Source organism: Urocitellus parryii, chromosome 4 (assembly GCF_045843805.1).
Source record: "Urocitellus parryii isolate mUroPar1 chromosome 4, mUroPar1.hap1, whole genome shotgun sequence".
Taxonomy (NCBI): domain Eukaryota; kingdom Metazoa; phylum Chordata; class Mammalia; order Rodentia; family Sciuridae; genus Urocitellus; species Urocitellus parryii.
In genome coordinates, this window is record NC_135534.1 from 94,751,154 (window position 1) to 94,772,223 (window position 21,070).

A 21,070-nucleotide genomic window follows, 5' to 3' on the forward strand; every position below is an offset into this window, starting at 1 on the left:
ATCTCTGATTTTATATTGAAGGAAGAAGATTGCTACACAAACAAGAAGCTCTCCGAGTCAACACCAATGTGTAGAGTTCATAGAGTAATCAGAGTTTCCACAAAGTCAATCAGATACACAGGGCAGAATATTAAGTATAAATGAGAAAATATGTATATGAATCAGTATAATTTATGTCATGAAGAAAAAGGCCCAGGATACTAAAACTATAAAATTTACAACCATAATATACACTGGAGATTATTTTAACCCCTCATTTTGCACATACTTCCCATGCATAATCGACTCTCTTATTCACTATGCTCCTAAAACCCTATGTATACATACCTCTAACATGCAATTTATTGATTTATTCATTCCCTCCCTCCAAGAAAGATCTTGATTCCGCCTACATGCCAAGCACTTATGTAAAAGTAACATGGAAAATGAGACAATGAACAAGATAATATCAGCTGATGATAAGCCCTATGAAATGAAATCATAAAGGGTAGTATAAGAGAAAATGACTGCAGGTGGGGTTGGAGGACTCCTTTTCCTTGGGTGCTCAGGACAGGCCTATCTTAATAGATAACCTTTGATCAGAGACCTGAATGCACAAAAGAAATAAACCATATAAACATCTGGGTACAGAGCATTCCAAGAAAATGGAGCATTACATACAGAGCCCTTGAGGCTAAGTTTGGTACAGTTGAGGAACCAAGAGTTGAAATGCAATGAAAAGAGGGACGGAGTGATAAAACAAAAAATTAGAAGCATAAGTATAGAACAGATTACAGAAAGAATCAGACTATACCCCATCAAAATAAACCATTATATGGTTTATAGTAGATGTTTTGAAGTGTGATCTCTGGACCAGCAACATCAGTATTACCTGGAACTTGATACCTCCCCAGGTGTACAAAATTAGAAACTCTGGGGGTAAATGTGGTGATTAATCTTTGCTGTCAACCTCATTATTGAGAGATGCTTGGAAAATTTAGTCTGGCACACTCCTGGGTGTGTCTGTGAGGGTGTTTCCAGAAATGATTGTCATGTGGGTCGGCCAACTGCATGTGGAAGGCCCGCATGGGCAGCACCACCCAATGGCTGGGGGCCCAGATGGAACAAAAAGTGGAAAAAGAAGGAAGCTAAAACACACATGCATGATCAACTCTTCTTAAACCACTGAGATTTTTACTGTTGCCCATGGACATTAAGCTCCAGGTTCTTCAGCCTTCACACCCAAACTTGCACCAGCAACTCTCCATGGAGCTTCTAGGCCTTCAGTCACAAACTGGGGCTGCATCATTGGTCCCTCTTGTTCTGAAGCTTCCAGCTTCTTGGACCAAACAGCTACTTGTTTCCCCAGTGCCTTAGCCTACAGATGGCCATTGGGAGACTATTCAGCCTCTGATCACGCGCATACACACACACACACACACACACACACACACACACACACACATAAAACATAAGTTCTATTGGTTTTATTTCTCTGAAAAGCCCAAATACAATAGGTCCAGAAAACTTTATTTTAAATAGACTTCAAGGGGCCACTGATGCACATTAATATTTGAGAACCATTGGTTTCAAATAAGAAAGTAGCATGATCTCATTTTTTAATTACTTTGGTGTAGTGATAACCCAGTATTAAGGGACAGTAGAAGCCAGAAAACTAGATCAGAATCCCTCAGTGAGAGAAGATGATGGCAGTAGAGATGAAAGGAAGATTTATCACACAGCATGAATAAATTATTTTAGCACTCTTTTTCCCAATGTAAGTGATCTCTATGAATAAATAAATGAATGAGTGAATGGATAGATTAAGGAGTAGGATAAATGTTTAAAGATATAGTGGCTGGCACAGAAAGGTTATCTTACTCCCCAAGAAGACGTTCCCTCATCTACTCCCTCCCAATCCTCCATCTGTGATCCTTTGAACAGCTGCTCCCTGAATTCAAGTCTAGGTCTTGGGAGACGAAAAAAGCCTCACAGAGTTTCTATGGGCAACCAGCATAAGAATTCAAGGAGCATGATACACTATCCCAGAGCTCTGATAAATAAAGCAGCTCTAAGGCAGAGTTTTGAGAAGAGGAAAGGGAGGATGGAAAGGTCAGTGGTTGGAGGGTAAATTAAGAACTTAAAAAGAGAAGGGCTAACCCCTACCCTCTCATCCACCCTGATTCAGCACCACAAGTCAAGGCACCTAAGCTGAGTTACTTCAAGACAAGCCTTAGGAAATCCCCATTTCAGAAAATAAAAAAAGTATTTCCTTCTCTCTCTCACCTCCCCCCAAATATGTAAAATAATGCTTGTCATTACTTATTCTCCATTGCCTGAAATCCCCTTAACTGTGAGAAACACATTCCTTTTCACACTTAGAGATAAAAACCCTTAAATTGTGTTTTCTTAAGAGAAACAACACATAGGTGTGAACACATTTTAGTTCAAGGGTTAGTGATATTAGCTGCTCTCTTTTTGCAGTTTTGAAGAGAGCAATAGAAAACAGAAAGATGGAGTCTAAAAGGCAAAAGAGGGAATTGGGACCTGAAGCCATAAGATGAGAAAAAGTGAAGAAGGAAAGACGAGGTTAAGAAAGGCAAGTGTGACAAACTGCTGCCAGCCAGCCCTGTCTGTGCCCATGGCATGAGGCAAAGAGAGAGCAAAGGTGCTTCACATCTGAGAGTCAGCCACACCCAACAAAAGTTCGCCAATTGCTCTATTTGGATCAAGTTGGACATCAAAACCGACCTCTAACAAATTCTCTTTATTCTCTATGTTACATCTATAATAAACAAACTAGGAAAAGACCAGTTAGGCAATGAACAAGGACATCACAGGCCATGTCTGTCTAGAGAGGAGAGCTGAGGCTGTTAGGTAAAAGAGAATGCACCATCCCACTAATGGCAAAAAAAAAAAAAAAAAAATGTTCTGCTGATGATTGCAATATACTTATCTATTTTGATCATATCTTAAGAGTGCCATTCCAATTTACCTTGAAGCCCTAGTTGAGTTCAAAAGTGAGAATATCATCTCAGTTATTTAGTTTTAGAACAGAGAGAACATTCATAATTCTAGAAACTAATTTGGGTTTGATGATTGGTATTATCATAAAAATATTAATAGCAATTAATAAACATAAGAGCAAACATGTAGTGATGGCCACATACAAGAAACTGTTCTAAACTAATTTAATCCATACACCATACTTTGAAAGTAGCAAGCTCAATGAGAGTGATTAAGTTTTATTTTAGAATGTGTGGGGAAAGATTAATTTGACATTCTTTAGCTCCATTAGGATAAACCATTTGAAATCACTAATGGCCTCAAACTAAAAGCCATCTCATGAGTTTAAATAATGTTTTTCCTAGTACTGCACTCTTGAGGATTAGTATGACAAAATTTCAAAGCAATTCCCTTTGAAATGACAATTAACAATCATCAAGCACTTAAAAAGTACATGGTATTGTACTAGGTACCGGGATTAATTTTTAGTTCCTTTTCTTCCCTTCTGTTTTGTTAAAATTTAAAAAAAAAATCACACTACCACAAAATACCCAAAAATATGTACTAATCCCTATTGCAATGACCACTAGCCATAATGTAAAATGATCCCTGATATTTTAAGAAATAACAGGTTTTGAATTGTGACTTCTCAAAAGTTCTTAAAAACCTTCAAAGATAAATCACTGTAAGCATATAAAGAATACCAACAAGGTGATTTAAAAATGTACATTGCCTCTAATGTCAATGAATTTTAAAAGCTACATTGCACAAGAAAGTAAATTTAGGCTTTTGTCAAGTAATTGCCTTTTGCCAAGCAAATCAAAATCATTTGGTTCTCATTTGGAGTTTTCTGTTCATAAAATACTTTCATTGAAATCATATCATTTCATTATGACATCTGATCTTTGATTTAGTTATTATTACCATAATCACATTTTACAAAAGAGATAAAAGTTCTAAGTGCTGGAGAGACCTTGAATTCCTACCTTTTGATATCAAATCTTACTTCACACCATATCCTATTTGAGAAATATGGAATAATTCAGAAAAATATGTAGCAAGTTACTCTAGCTAAACCAATAGGTATTTTGATTAAACTCTGCCTTTCTAACATTCAAAGCCTCTTAGTTGGTATCTATAAATCTTACCACAGCAGGAAGGCCAAATTATGAGATTCAGTCATGGAATGAGAGTGTAAGAACACAAGCAGGACAAAAAGGAAAGGAGAACAATAACAAAAAAGAAACCTCATGTAAAAGAATTAAATACAAATAAACCAAAGGAAATCACTCCAAGGGACCCTCATCAGTCCCCCCCACACACTTTGAGAACATAGCTGCTATGAGATAAGGTTGACATATATAACAAAATGACCACATGTTCAACACCTATTTGTAAGTAATCACCTTTAATTTTGTCCCCATTAATGACCAAAACCCATTTTTACTCACCCAATAACTTGATGTTCATAATACTGCAGTGTCCTCTTGAGAGTTTGCTGTATCGTCTGAGGCTACAGGATAACAACAACAACAAAAATACATTATCAGCAAATCAGTGTCATTCCCATTTTAAGCATTCTAAGCAAAGATGCAGCTTTTAATTTATCTCACAAGTTTTCACTTTATAATATGAACACATTTTGCACTGGGACATATATCTTCCCTGCAGAAACTAATGAGGCATTCAGAATTTACCCAAAATTTCCCAATTTCAAGTATGATAGTATTTTCTATTTTTTTCCTCAATTTTGTTTTGAACCATCAATGAATTTCAGTGAAATATTCATTGGCTGCCTACAATCAATGGAGATCTTGGGAGCAGTGGGAGGGTATACTACAGAAATCTAGGTCATAGTTCTTCCTGCCCAGCTTGTATATCTGCATGAGGTAATGACCAACTGAAATGAAAGGGAACATCTTAACATTTTATGCTTTAACAAGACTTTCAAGAATGGTGTAGCAAGCAGCAATAAATTGAGTTATGCAGCCCACTATATAACAAGAGACATTTTTAAAATTAGATGATCTTTCTTTTTTCCCCATTAGTTGTACATCTGAGAAGACGAATGGGAAAGCTAGAGAAGGATGGGAGGCAGGTGGTCCAGAGCCCCACAGCCATCACTTCAAGTAGCAGTCAGCCTGACTTCCTCAGTGTTCCAAGAGATTTCAAGCAAGGATTCTTTCTGGAGCCTCCTACAAGGGCCACAACTACTATGGGGGAAAAAATGGGGTCTGTAACAAATATGTAAGCAGCTCATGACTGAATTTTATAATCCTCTCCTCCCCAGGACATCTCAAGATAGAGTTTTTAAATTCTAGATCAAGAAGTTATTTTCTGACTTATTTAGGCTATCGGGCCTGAACTTGGAGTTTCAAACTCAGGGAACTATAATGCACTCAAATATCCCAGAAAATAGATTCTATTAAGAAGTTATGGGGCTGGGGATGTGGCTCAAGCGGTAGCATGCTCACCTGGCATGCGCAGGGTGCTGGGTTCGATCCCCAGCACCACATAAAAATAAAATAAAGATGTTGTGTCCACCGAAAACTAAAAAATAAATATTAAAAAAAAATTCTCTCTCTCTTAAAAAAAACTGAATTATAAAAAAAGAAGTTATATTAAGAAAAGTCAAATTCTCAGCATCAAGAGAATAAGCTTTTTAAATAATAAAAAAACTATAATCAATCAAACAGAAAAAAGCTATCAAAGACTTATCAAAACATTGATCCATTATATAACACAGAACCTTTGAGATATGAGGCAGAACCCTAACTTGGTAATTTCAAGGGCTGCTGCTAATTAACTACACAAACTTAGTACCTATAAAAAAAAAAAAAAGGTAATCTGTAAAGACATCCAGCATGGTGTTGGCACCTAAGAAGAATTAATACATATCAATATCTAATCCTACTCCTTCAAAGTGGCTGTCTTAAAGATATAAATCGAAAGAGACTACAGAGATCTACGTCAGTTTTCACTTGGACCCTCTTCATGTTCATCCCTTTATAAAACATGCAAGATAGGTGTGACAATCTCCCTAACACTCATCAAACCTATAACCTCCCCCTTGGCAGGAAATTATTATTTTAAAGTCAGAAGAAAGAGAGCTTAAATTAAACCAGGGGCATCCACTGAGACTTACTCTTCACTATCACATAGAAAGACCCTTTCACGGTGTGAATCTAAGGCCTCAAATATATTCTTAATGTTAGCCAAGCCAATTCACAAATTAATTTTAGGAAAAAAATCAGTATCTGAGTATTCAAAGGAAAGGTACAGAGCAACTTCTTTCAGCAGGTATTTTCCATTTACACTGGGATAAAAGATTATCTCAAATGGATACAGATGTTTCTATTCATCAGGCTAGAATCAAAACAGAGTAAATGCAATGCACCTAGGAAAGAATAATCATTCCTGAGCCAAGAATCAGTGGAGCAGCTGAGCAATCTAAAGAGAATGAAGCAGATGCAGTGGTTGTAGTATACATGAAAAATACGCCGTAACAACCCAAACCACGGCCAGCCTGAACCAATCATCATCAGTCACTGGCTCAACACCCCTGGGATCTGGGGCTCTTGCACTGGGTTGGCAGTTTCTAAGCTAAGATAACTTTCCCTTTGGCAACATGCCCCCAAAGCAGTGAATATCCACAGAGGGATTATCCTTCCAATAACCTCTGGTCACAAAACATGGAACAGAAAGCAGAAAGTAGAGTGCACAGGGCCAATTAAGACCAGAATGACCTCATTTGTACAAAAAGACATTTTTTTCCTATACTAGGAATTTCCCAGTCATTAAAAAAAGACATTTGTTAAAGGACTTAAGCTCTTTAAAGAGCTGACTTCTTTATGTGTAAAGCAATTACTTCCTCACTTGGTAGGAGTTAAATTTATAGTTTACAAATATGTTAAAAGGAAATGCTCTTTGGGCACAACCTGCAAAGCTTCAAGTTAGTAAAGCATATATATACATACATATCTCCTTGTTCTTGCAGAAGCCAGTGGGCACAAGCTAATGGCCTACACCACAGCACAAAGGCTGACTGCCCAGCATCTCCTGCAAGCCAGTACTGACCTCAACACAGTTCCAACCCCTCAGAATGTCTCCACACTTCAATCTTTAGATTCTGACTGATCACCTCAATCTATGGCCTGATTGGTGAGAGACATCTTCGAATAATCTCAGGGTCTCTCTGTCCTGAATAAAGAGCATGGAATGAAGACCACAATGGGACAGAGCCTCCCACAGTGATAACTTCTGCCTTGAGACAGGTAGAGGCCATTTATTCATCAAACTTTTACAAAGTGCTCGAGCTTGACAATGATGCAGGTCAAGGTATAGAGTGGGAAAAGCAAGGGCTTTGCACTCTATTCTCTCCTTCAAGAAATGCAGCTCCTTAGCTGTGTTCTACTATGAAGTTTATCCAATCCTTTTCCAGCCAATATCTCATGCCCCTTATATGTATCTACTGTTTCCTTTGAGAAGGAATTAGAAAGATGATTTAGAAAAGCAGCTGTAAGGTCAAACTAAGTTTAAAAATCAAGCTCTGTGACTTACTATCAGATGACTTCAGACAGTTTAAGCTCCATGAAACAGATTCTTTATGTACATATTATTTTTAAGGGAATTAATTGAAATAAGCAGTCCTTGGCATATAGTATGTGCATAATAAATGATAGTTATGGCTATGCCAAGCAGGAAACCTCAAAACTGTCACTATCTAGTGGAGAAACACAAGGGGTAGGTCAGAAAATCCAACCAACAAGTGTAGTATGTGGGAATCTTCATTATCAAAAAATAACTAAATAAACAAAAAAACAGAGCCACTTCCATTTCTTTTTTTTTTTTTTTAAAGAGAGAGTGAGAGAGGAGAGAGAGAGAATTTGTAATATTTTATTTTTTAGTTCTCGGCGGACACATCTTTGTTTGTATGTGGTGCTGAGGATCAAACCCGGGCCGCACCCATGCCAGACAAGCGCGCTACCGCCTGAGCTACATTCCCAGCCCCACCTCCATTTCTAATAATGAAAAGTTGGCTCCCAGTCCAGTACACATAACAAAAATGAAAAAAAAAAATGGCAGGCTAACTTCTCAATATTTCTAATGAAGCAATAAGATCAGTCCAAAGAGATGACAACACAAACAGAATTCTCAAAATTAAGATTGAAGATAACTCAGAAGTCATGCCTACAAGAGGGAGGAGCACTGAAACATCACAGCTAAGGAGAGGACCCCAGGCATCATACTTTACAACCAACAAGAAACAGCCCATGAATTATGAAATCTCCTTCCTTAGACACAAAGTATGTACCTTGGGAGAGCTGCAAATCCTAATAATTTTAAAGCCCTATGTCAGAGGATCCAAAAAACAGAGTGAAGAGACAAAACTACTTTTATTTTCATTAAAAAAAAAAAAATCAAAGAGGGCTTCGATGGTTCTCTGTTTCCTCCAATAGGCTTCCCCATTGTTCTAACTCAACACAAAGAAGCATGGGTAGAGAACAGCTGAAAAAAGAAAGCAGCCACCTGTGTCCTGCACAAGTATTTTCTGGGGCTCAAACAGAGGATACCCTGAAGCTTCCATCACATGACAACAAATGATCTTCGTCACTAGCCTCATGGCCAGCATCACTGTACTTGGTTAGCAGTGACTGACCCTACAGACTTAATGTTCCATTCATGAAAGGTCATGGGATCCAAACAGGCAGTCATGAAACAATCCCAACAGAGCCAGAGATATGATCCCTGAAGAGTGGGAGGGAGCAGTTCCCAGCAGCTGGCCCTGCAAGCTCAGACAGTCCTGCTGAGGCTCCCACACAGTCCCTGCTCTGGATATCCGAGCCAGATGGTGCAGGGATCAGGCAGAAGGCAGAATCAAGATGTGTGTGTGCGTGCGTGTGTGTGTGTGTGTGTGTGTCTGCGCACGTGCACACATACACAGCATTAAACACAGTTGTCTGTGCAAAGTGCATGTTCATCTCATCAGAGATGTAGAAAAGGCTCAGGGAAGTTAAGCAAGTGCTACAAAATCACACAGCTCTAAGTGAATAAATCCCTGCAAGCCAGGAAGAGCTACATAACATGTCTTCTTTTCACTAGATGCCTTTGAGAATCCCTCTCATCTCTTGCATACTGTGATTCTACATTCTTATTTGACATACACAGCCCTTCATCATGCCGAGGAAGAAAAAAACAGATAACTGGAAAATAAACTTCTTCATTTCTGTTTAGTAGCACACACAAGATTAGATTTAATGAAAACTATAAAGAAGTTTCCTTGCATAAAAGAAACACCCATCAATATATGTTATCATTATATTTATATAAATATGATAAAATGATCTATAATGAAACTAGGGCTGGGGTTGTGACTCAGTGGTAGAGCGCTTGCCTAGCACATGTGAAGCACTGGGTTCAATCCTCAGCACCACATAAAAATAAATAAATAAGTAAATGAAATATTGTGTCCATCTACAACTAAAAATGTTTAAAAAGCATCTGTCAATGCTTCTGGGTATCCTCTGTCAATGAACTTAAATGATATGGGTATATTCTGAACTGCTATCACTCTAAGCGAGTAGTTTTCAACCCCACATTACTATTACCAAGGAAGCTTTTAAAATTTTTCAGTGTCTGAGTGTCCCCCACAGACTTTTCAATTCAACTTGTATGGGGGGACCCCGTTGCCTCTAATGTGTGTGGTTAGGATTGAGATGTTTCATTAAAGGCATAAATGTGATGAACTAGACCAATACTCCATAAAACTTATCTGAATAAGTCAGCGGAATGAGAGTGGTTTCTTTGTTCAAATATCAAGGCAAGTAAGCTTCTGAGAGATGCTCACTCATAATTGCTAAATTCAAACATAGTCCCAGTTAGCTGTCACTAATGGCTCATAATCAAATATGAATTTGTTAGACAAACAAAGAATTATATTGCTTGAAGCATAAATATAGGATTTTTTTTCATTTCTGAGTAATTCACCCTCATGCACATAAGTCAGCATTCAGTTCTGTGCTGATGTGCGTATAAAAACATGACAGCTATTAGGATTACCGTACTTCATGCCTGCCACCACTTTAAGCCCCTTCTGTATATTAACTCCCTTGATCTTCACATCAACATTATGAGGTAAGTATTGTTATTTTCCTTTTCTTATGGATGAGAAAACTGAGACAAAGAAATTTTAATTTGCCCTTTGTCACACAGGTAAAAAGGAACAAAGCCAGGATTAAAACCCAGGTAATCTGGCTCCACAATCCAATAACAAAAACTTAAACCTATACTGTACATAACCCTGAATGTTTTACATTTGGTAGAGCACTTTACCGTGCATGTTTTTTCATATATGTTGTCCTTATTGATTCTTGCACCTATTCAGTGAAATAGTCAGACTAGTGTTATCACCATTTGAATGAAAAAAATAACCAAAATAAGAGAGAGAAAGTGACCTGCTCAACATAACATGGCTAATAATCAAAGAAACCCTCTTTCAGAGAGAGATCAGTTCCTCCCTGAGGAAACTATTTTCAATACCAAAGAATTGTTTAATGTTAACACAAAATTAAAGAATCACATGTATTCAAATCAATTGATTTTTTCTTGAGAACATGTAACATTCTTTAAATCAAACCTGTACTAACAGGAAGGCTAATGGGCATTATGAAGTAGATCTTATGTTAAACGCACTTCCACACTCCCTTCCTTAGCTATCTCTCACCCCCTGGCTCAACTCTTCCCCAGCCTTTGGGCTCCCAGAGTCTCCATGCTGCCTTCTGATAGACCCCAGTCTCCACTACCACAATCTAAACTCCCAGAACAGGTACCTCAAAAACTTTTATTGCATAATGTCCTCTGTCCCTCCTCAAAATGTCAAATCTTCTTAGTGCCCTGATCTCACAGAGTGTTCAGGAAGAATCCCGTCTCATTCCCTCAAAACCTCAACCCTCAGTCCTAAGGTAATGGTGGTATAAATGTGCTTCTCTCCAAATCATAACACAGTCTGAATCTCCAGTGGTGAAACAGACTTGTTCTCGAAAGATAAGCTGGAGAGAGGGGAAAGAACCCACCCATCTTATCCTCCAAATCTCAACCTGGAGATCACCACCTTCTCCACAACATAAGGGCATTTTGCTTATTAGGACCCCCTATGCCAAATTCCATCATATCAAGAAATCAAAATATCCTATAACTATGCCTATAGACATCGATGGATTAAATTATATAACTGCCATTGTTAATAAAATTAATCAAAATAATAAGTCACTTCAAACAACCCATTCACTTCTGAAAGAGACATATTATAGTTATCATTAATCTTACTAAATATCCAGACATGATATTCTTTTCCCACCCTGTGACTGAACTTACTACATATAAACAAAAAAAAATACACTGCAAATTAAATATAGAACTTTGAGTCAGGACCTTGTATTTCAATACCAGCTGTGCTACTGACCTTTTTATAAAATTAGCCCAAATCTCTTCACCTGGGAGTAAGAAATCTTGGGAAAAAAAATTCCTCCATTTTCCCATCTGAAAAATACTTATAAGAAATGCATAGTTCTCAGGGTCATTTTCAAGTACAACATTGCCACGTGAAACCCATGTAAGCTGTGTCAGAACACACTAGTGATTAGACTACCTTCTCTGATCTCACAATTTAGAAGTATGATAACCTTTCAAAAAAGCTAGAATACCATTTTAAGTGATCAACACCAGTAATTTAATGAACCAAACTAGTAGTACAAATGATTTTTTGCAAAAGGCTAAAAGATAAACATAAAAGTTAGAGGTGCACTATAATATAATTGGCATTCTTCCATCCATACTAATTGAAATCTGCAAAATTTCACCCAATCTCTACTTGATTCTCCTGGTGAATATGAATATACTGTTGAGTGATCTTATCAGGGAGGAGAATAAGGACTAACATTATGCTAATTGACTTAAAAGAACATTCAAACTCATATCCTTTGTCTTATTAGAAGTATGTTCTAATTAGCAATGCACAGTGGCCATTACTGTTGTAATTATTGATTAGAACTGAATATACTTAACATATAATCAATATGATAATTAAATCTTCCTATTACAAAGTATGTTTGCTTTCTAAGTATTTTCCCCTTTGTTATTTCAGTTAATGCTTTTCCAAAAAGTAGACATTGAATTTCAACTTGTTATAAGACCTAATGCTATCAATACTAATTTTAACTGAAGACATCCCCTTGAAATGAAATGAGAGTAGTCATTTATTTAGCTCTTTTCCTGCCTTCATAAAGGATCACATCCAAGAATGTCTGATGTCTTCAAAGAATTCCAGAGAATCATACCACCACCATGGTTTTGCATAACACCTCAGTCTATGGATCACTTATTTTTCCTCTCATCACAGTAGATATTCACAACAATCCTCTAAGCCTCAGATTTAATTATTCACATTTGACAGATGAAAACCGAAAATCGGAGGTGAAAGTGCTTGCCTCAGCTACAAGGCTGGAAAGAAGCAAAGACATGGGTCTCCTGTGCACTCTCTCTCAAAAACTGCTGCCTCCATCAGTAACTCATTTCATATGGGTGATCATTAGGAAATTCTTCCATGGGTCAAGTGAAATTCCTTATTTCCATTTATTGTCTGTCTTTAATGGTTACAAAAAAGTGATGTTATCAACTCACTTTCCCAAAGTTTTGATGTTTCATAGTTATTTGAATAACTCTTATGAACACTACTTTCTTAATAGGGAAATTTTAGGCAATACATGCTTTACTGGTCACCTTCTTGGTCCTTTTGGTTCAGTCTGAATGAAAATACCAACCAAAAAAAGATAGCATTGTTTCCACACACTGTCTCAGGAAAACGGATCATGCCATATCTAAAGCTTCCAAGGGCATATGGCTCCACACTTGAACCCTTAAGCCAAAAAGAACCACATAAATGGCACAGGGCTGATGGCTTTCCAGTCTAAACAATGTAACAGCAGCCAACAATGTGCAGAGTGCTGAGTGTCAGGCATGTCTAACATGTTACATGCACCAAGTCATTTGATCCTAATAGCAATCCTGTAAGGGAGGAAGAAGCATTACCCCAATTTTGTAAATGTAAAATACTGAAATCCAGAGAGGCTAAAAAAAAAAATTAAAACTTGCCCAAAGTCACTTAGGTAATAAGTGTCTGAGTCAGAATGTAATCTGACTGCCTCCAAAAACCAAGCCTCTAACCATCTCTAAATTGAAATACATTGTTCTATCTTCACCAACGCAGAGAAAATTATAGCTGAAAGGAATTAATTCCAGGCTACACTGTGTGATTTTTGGATACAGCATTTATTTTTCTAAACCTCAATTTATTTTTTTAATCAAATAGGGAATTCTGGGAATAACTACTTCTTAGAGTTGTTGTAAGGTCAAAATATAATAAAACTTTATTATACAAATATACATTCTATGATGGTTCTACGCATAAATCTCTTAATGATGAGATAGCCAAACAAAAATTGTTAAGTGGAACGAAACTGACCATGTCTAACATCTAGGACTGTTGCCAGGCATGCCTCTCAGTCTAAAGATGCCAATTAGTAAATGCTGCAAAGCTAATTACTGCCTTTCAACTCATGGGTACCCTACTAGATAGCAATGGACCTCATACAAGGAAATAACTTGTACCTCCTAAAACATCTTTGCAGCTTCCATTTGCATATTTCCAAAGAATTCTCTGTAATACTTCCAGTATTTGGAAGCTGCAGTGAAATGTTTTCCAACAAGATTCTGGGCATAGGGGAGGTAAAACTTCTAAGTGACTATTATATTATAAAATTAACACATAAAATGAGGAGATGCATTGTCAACCCTGAATGCACTAACTTAAATGATAATTTGTAAATGGATGACAGAGAATTACCTCCAATCACTTGCCAGGATATAATTGCACGAAAATAGGACACTGAGCAAAAGATATAACATTTCTAAAGGCAAACAATACAGAGAAGACCTGGAGCAACAGGTGAACTTACAGAAGGCAACCCACAGGGAAAAGAAGTGAAGGGGAATTGCTTATGAAGCATTATATCTAAGGCTTTTGGTCCTCTGTCATACTAAGTGAGATTATTCCTAAATTAAGAAAAATTCTTCAACCACCATAACTTAAAGCATCAGGTCTCACTGACAAGGTCTCACCTTCAACCAGAAACTTCCTTAAACTGGATTAAAGAATTTGGCATAAAATTCATTTTGCTTTGATTCTAAATGGATTAAAGCAAATTTCTGATTATGACTTGGCTCTTTCTGTAGACTGAACAGTAAGAAATGTGCTGACCATGAAGACTTTGAATAATGAGATTCATTTCACAGTTATTGCTCAGTGTAAATAAGTGAATTGTCATTCAGATGCCAACCAAAGTGCCATGGGCATTTTGTTTAGCCAGTCAGTGGCTGAGTGTCTGATTGCTTTAGGACACTAACAGCAACACATCCTTGGAGTTTAGAAGTCTCAGATGCAGAAACATCTGAACACTGTGCAGAATGGGTCCCCACATCCCCGCCCACTTCCACTTCTTCAACCTTTCTTGAAAGAAAAATTCAAGGAGGGTCTGAATATAATCAGAGCTAATGTCGACTGTAAAATGACTATCCAAATGGATATGAAACCTGCTTACTAGGCAGACGTTTGACAGATAATGACTGTGCATCATTAGTCTCTAGATTCCTGAGTTAGAGGTACACAGTAATCACACTTTTTCTTGGGGGGAGGGGAACACATACAGTCAGAACACTAATACTGCATGATATGCAAAGTCTTATATTTTTAAAATTTCATCTAAACCATCTAAGTACATTTTTTAATCTACCTGTCATTCTGTTATATAACTATTATATTCCTTCTTCCTTCCATCTAGTAAATCATTTAATTATGCCAAGATATGTGAATCACAGTCATGCACAACTATATACAATGAACATAGTGAAAATATATACCCTTATGATGTAACTATTTCTATGGTAATCAAGACTTTCTTCATATTTAGAAGTCAAACTTCAAGGGATGGCATAAGCTAAGCTGTTGGCAATGATGATGGCTTTTGTCAGTCTGCTCATAGCTGCCTCACCCATGGGAGCCTGCAGCATACAAACATGACAGTGGACAGGCAAACTAGGTCAGCCTAGAGGCACAGCCCCAATGAAGAAAGAGAGCAAAGGGGAGGGAGAGGAAGGGAGGAGGCATGGAGCTAGGAAAGATGGTGGAATGAGATGGACATAATTACCCTAAGTACATGTATGAAGACAAAAATAAGGAGTCCTTTGGCATTTCTAACACAGGACTGTCACACAGTCAGAACTAAACAATTGGTAAGAGTAGTAAGGGTCAAGAAAAACCTGAGGAAATTGTGGCCCAGCCCCTTCTTACCGAGTCACAAATTAGGAGACAAACAGTAGGTGACATGGAACAATATCGTGTATCACATATGAAGGGAGAACAATTCATGGCCATGTTGAGAGAAACGGCATGGCAGAAAGAGTTTTGTATCTAAATAGGAAAATGGGGTATTAAAATGTAAGTGGTTACTAGATCCTTAAGTTTGGGCAAGTTGCTATTCCTTTCTGAGCCTCAGTTTTCCATCCTTAAATTGGTCCTATTAATCCTTTTCCTGCCTTCTTTATACATTTCCTGAGATAATGTATGTTTTGAAGCATATTTGATAAATTCCAAACAGATGTTACTTATGGGAGTGACCTTTCTGTATGGAAATTGTAGGTCAACATATCAAGTATGCTCTCACAGACCTAAGTGGGAAAAATCAAAAAGATAAAAGTGACATCACGAATGCTTTGTGTTTCTAGGTGTTAAAAAAAGAAAGTGAAAGCCCTGGATTTTCAAAATTCTCTCCAAAATCTGCTTACACTAAATACTAATCAAAATAAGCTGTTTACTAAAAAATGACCAACCTAATATAGACTGTTTAGAAGACCAGCAAGAGACATCAAAACCAGCTCATGTTAGAACCAGATTTTTAACAATGTAGTATTACTAGTCATTTGTTTGTCTCATTAGCTAATGAGAAATTAGTAATTAGGAAAAGGAGATGATGAAAGGATGTGAGTAAGAAAGGGATATTGGGAACAGATGAGGAGAAATGTTTTTGGCACACTATGTGTTTTTTTTCAAATTCTTTTTACAATACTACATCAGTTTTAAATATCTCACCCTGACATTCTGCTTCACAAATACCAAAAGTTGACCCATAAAAGTTATATAAATAAGCATGTATACACATTGACGCCTAACAACAGGGAATTTAATGATATGATGCTTAGGAACGGGTTACTATACCAATCACCAGTTTCTAAAAACATTGGAATCCCTCTGCATGCCTAGCCTATAGCTTCTAACTGGAATTTCCAAAGCAACCCAGTGCAGAAACATCTATAACTGGCACAACATATATTAATCCATACATTAGCCATATAAGTAGCAAAATCTCTGGAATCTCTAAGCATTATAAAACATAAGGACAACATGAGTCACACTTGGGCACATGAGTCTTATTTAAAAGCAACCTAAAGTAGCAGTAATTCTTTAAGGCAACAGAAAACAGTTTTTGATCCAAAATTTAAAGTGTATTGCCACATCATCAAAAGTACTACAAATTTATCATTATTCTTTTTACCAACCAAGATATCTGTACTATTCCCACAGACTAATAACATTAAATAATTTACTGCAGCTACAGAGATATCCAGATTACTGGCTAAGAAGCTCTCAGAAGCACCACAACCATGTAGTCACTGTTATGTGGCAGAACCTTCTGAGACCAGACATAAGATGTCTGGAGAGCTATCTCCATTCCACTCACCCCCAAACTTCCCCACACACACACACAAAAAAATTTTGTTTTCCACTCCTACTTAAAATAGATGCTTAAAATTAAGAGAGGAGATTTTCAATTACTTTAACATGAAAAGGTACTTAAAATGTGGACAGTCAAAATTTGTCAGTTGGGAGATAATCATAGCAGATTTTTGTGGCATGAGGGAGGGAACAAGGGAGGGAGGGAGAGAAAGAGAGAGAGGTGCAAAGAGAAAGACTGAGAATAGAGACTACCAAAAATAAACATCTCTTCGGTTTTTTTCTCACCCTTAATCCATAATATATCAGAGGTTACACTGGCGTAAAATACCAAGAATTAAATTTGGATAGACTTTACTTTGATACGCCTTTTTTTCATTTCTATTAGTCACTCTGCAAGAGCAAAATAATAAAGTTTGTATGTTAGGTTATGTTTTCAGGCAAACATATATTGATTTGATTTATAACTCATAAAGTAATTGAATACCTTATCTAATGGTAAAAATTATTGGTGATCTTATTTTTAGATCCATGTTTGTAGATTCACATTTTATAGTCATACGATGGTGATATTTTCTGTTGACTCATATTTGAAAGTGACTTGATAGTATGTATTCTTTGAAAAAAATTTTATGTTGTGGCAACTTGTGGTGAAATGCTTTTTCTAACTGCAAGCTGTCTAATGGAATTTGTTGATTTCTATCATTACAGTCATCATTAATGCCATGGATTAAAGTGATACATTCCCTGTCTATAATCAAAATAATTGGGAATCTCTGTCAACTTAGTGTTTGAGATCTAAATTATCTGGATTTTTCTAAATGGTCAAGAAAGATAGTTCTGGTATATAGTTCAGTGTGCTGGCCTACCATGCACAAATCCCTGGAATCAAACTCCGGCACTGCAATCAATAAGTGTGTGTGTGTGTGTGTGTGTGTGTGTGTGTGTGTGTGTGTACACATGGGGCTGGAGATACAGTTCAGTGGAAGAGCACTTGCTTAACATGTACAAAGTCTTTTTAATCCCCAGTATCTAAAAAGAAAAGAAAGAAATAGATTGATGGTAGAGAATTACTTTTACAACTTAATTTAATGTTTTATTTCCTCCATCTTCCCCAACGCCCATCCCAAGAATGCAGCTAAATAATAAAAACCTCTAAATGCTTGGAAAATTAGCAGGCAGCAGTTGCTTAGACCACAATTCACACAGCCATTTATAACAAGCTACAGATGAATCTCATCCATTCTCTTTCAGCCACCAAGTGGTGGCAAACACACTTTTAGAGAAAGAACTTAATTCAGAATAAATGGATAGATTAGTTTTCTTTGAAATGTGTTTATAATGGCAATAAGTTAACACAAGAGAAAAAAAGGAAGACTTTATAGCTTGCAAACACTGTCAAGTCCACAAAGCGTTTATTGATCTTTACATCAGGTGGAAACAATAAATTTCTCTTTCCAGCATCTACAGTAGAAACTCCCTCATATTTGTCTGAAGCTTCAAATGGAATTACAATAGTCAGTATCGAAGATTTGCTCTTATTCTCTGTTCCATTCCCACACAATCTCATCATTCTCACTCCCTACAATAAATGCCTTTGGAGGCAGATTTTTTTGTGAAGGAAGTAAAAGCCATTTTCATTATTTTGGGCAAATTTTTAAAAGACACAATGAGAGTAATTATGGCTTTTCCAGATTTCTATTAAATGGTATTTATTTAAATTCAAAGTCCAATCAGTCAGAGTCTCTTCAACACTATATAATCAATACTGGTTAGACAGATAGTTCCCAAGTACCTACATGTAAAAAAATACATAGATTGGTATTTCAAATATGCTATTAAAATGAACTAAGGTTCTTATGTATAAGTACTATGACAAACAATCTATAAGAATCTCTGTATCCTTTCCTCTCTGAAAAGTAAACAAGCTTCTAAAGCTAAAAAACAAATGTTCTTTAAGACACCATTCATTCAAAAATCAAGACATTGTTTATACAGAACTTAAACCAATCACAAAGGAAAAGGTGAAATTGGAAGAATTCTGGCAGACTCAGTGAGACAGCTCTGAGAGAATTTGGTCAACAGACATTTAAATGAGATGCCTCTTTCTTTTTCTGAGACCTACGGAAGCCTACTGAATGAAGAAGACTTAGGCACCTTGCTGTTACAACTCAGGTGACACCCAAGTTTTCTCTTGGGGTAACATAAAACTTTGCTTCTAAAGCCACTAGCGACTTTTCCACCAGTATCAAAAAAAAAAGCATGAAAAAGAGTTGTAACAGAGAATAAAGTTGTACTGGGAGTGTGTGTGTGTGTGTGTGTGTGTTTACCTTTTTAAACTAAAAGGCAGTAAACTAATACGAATATAAACTTAAAAACAGTTCCTTTCATGTGGAGTTCAACTTACAACTTCAGCAGATTAAGAGAAAACACGATATGCTTTATATTTACCTGTACACTTTGCTATTTGAATATAATATTAATGAAGAATGAAGTAAGACATTTCAGACCTGATTTGACATCCCATGGTCAGTACAGCCCCAACCATTAAAATACACATAGAGAACAATGCATGGGATGGCAATTTAAATTTGACAGTTGCTAGATATACAAAATTACTGACCAATCACTGAATTCTAGAATAAAAATGAGACTGTGGTAAATTAGGTGTAAATGAAACCAAAATCTAGCACTGGGATTTGCTACTCCTAATTGGCCAAATTGCATTCCCCTTGAGAACAGAGAATGTTAAGTGTCCTCATCCTTGGGAAAGGAGTTTGAGAATGCCTCTAGGGCAACCCTATCTTTTCTCAGATCCCATCAATCTCATCTGTCCCCAGTTTTCTCTCTTACCTTCAAACATAAGTCTTCACCTCTTCAGGAAACTTTGACTTTGCCTCACAGACCCTTCTCTCCCCTGCTCCTTTTTATTGCTACATGTCTTAGAGATGTGTGCCCTGATGTCTTTTATTTGCTCATCATACACTCCCTCTTTAAACCTCCTTTAATAGCTTTCTATCTCAAATGCAGGATTGACTTTTTCTTCTAAAGCCACTAGCAAACTCATTCACAGTGGGATGGAAAGTACTATCCTTAAATTTTCTTCATTATTTTGCAAACATCAACCACTACCACCCTTGCATCCACCTGTTCCCCCAGCCATTTCACACCCTTCTAACACACACACACACACACACACACACACACACACACACACACACAAAAGCATTCTGCCATCTACATTCTGCTGAGTTTTATTTTATGCTTTGTTTTTGTATATTGCTTCCCAATTCTCTGTTGCTATTTTTCTCTTTCTCTTTCACTCAAAGAGCTTGTCAATTTTCGAGATACTAACTATTCCCTCCAAAGTCTTTATCTTCAATCATGTGCTCCAATCCAAGCTCCAATCCCAAATCTTCAATTCCATGTTTACTGAACTGACTGACAGGCAGTGTACTAAGGCTGGTGATCCAGTAATACCAAACCCTTAAAGAGCTCACAGTCCAGAGCTAACCATTTTCATGTAAATATTAAAACTCCAAATCTAAGGTTATTGTTATATTTCTTCCACATCCTACCTTTCCACTAATGAATTTTATACTTTAGTTAATGCCATCTCCATTCACAAACTCACTATCATAGGTTGGGTTCCCCGGAAAGCAGACTCTGAGGAGATCAGCATGCAGGAAATTTATGAGGGAATGCTCTTGGCATCAACATCCATGAAAGAGCAAAGAAGGAAGCAGGATTAGACAGAGGGAAAGTTGGACTGTAATGTAGTCTCAGTGGAGGCCTCAGTTGACCCTATGTGGAATTCTGACATCAGAACTGCCTGAATTAGGGCAAGGGAGCCAAGGCTTTTTACCCTACACTGATTAGTCACAGAAACGAAGCATGACCTTGAGCAAGGCAGCTTCTTCAACCCAGGCCATATATATAAGGGCTGACAGTTGAGGTTTCACTTGCAGCTGTACTCTAGGTATCTAGGGAGTTAGTCCATCTCTAAAGAGGCACCTAGGCAGCAGACGGAAGATGTGATTTGGAGCTAGACCAGATTCTAACTTTATCTCCATCCATAATTAACTGTAATCACAGGCAGGTCTCTCAACATCTCTGAATCTAAATTTTATTATGATTTTGAGAAATCAATGATATATATTATAAAAATACTTAATAAATGCTAGATCCATAATAGTTGTCTAATGCAATCTAATCCTCCTCATACATATGGTACTTTTAAAC

The 21,070-nt window shown here is 37.0% G+C and overlaps 1 protein-coding gene across 1 annotated transcript in view; it reads right to left on the reverse strand.

Annotated features, from left to right (window-relative positions):
* The window catches only part of Gucy1a2 (guanylate cyclase 1 soluble subunit alpha 2), a 266,540-nt gene that overhangs the window by 236,062 nt on the left and 9,408 nt on the right, over positions 1-21,070 (reverse strand). The window contains exon 2 of the mRNA XM_026399046.2: positions 4,437-4,498. Coding sequence (XP_026254831.1) covers positions 4,437-4,498 — 62 coding nt within the window. The remainder of the gene's footprint in view (positions 1-4,436; positions 4,499-21,070) is intronic.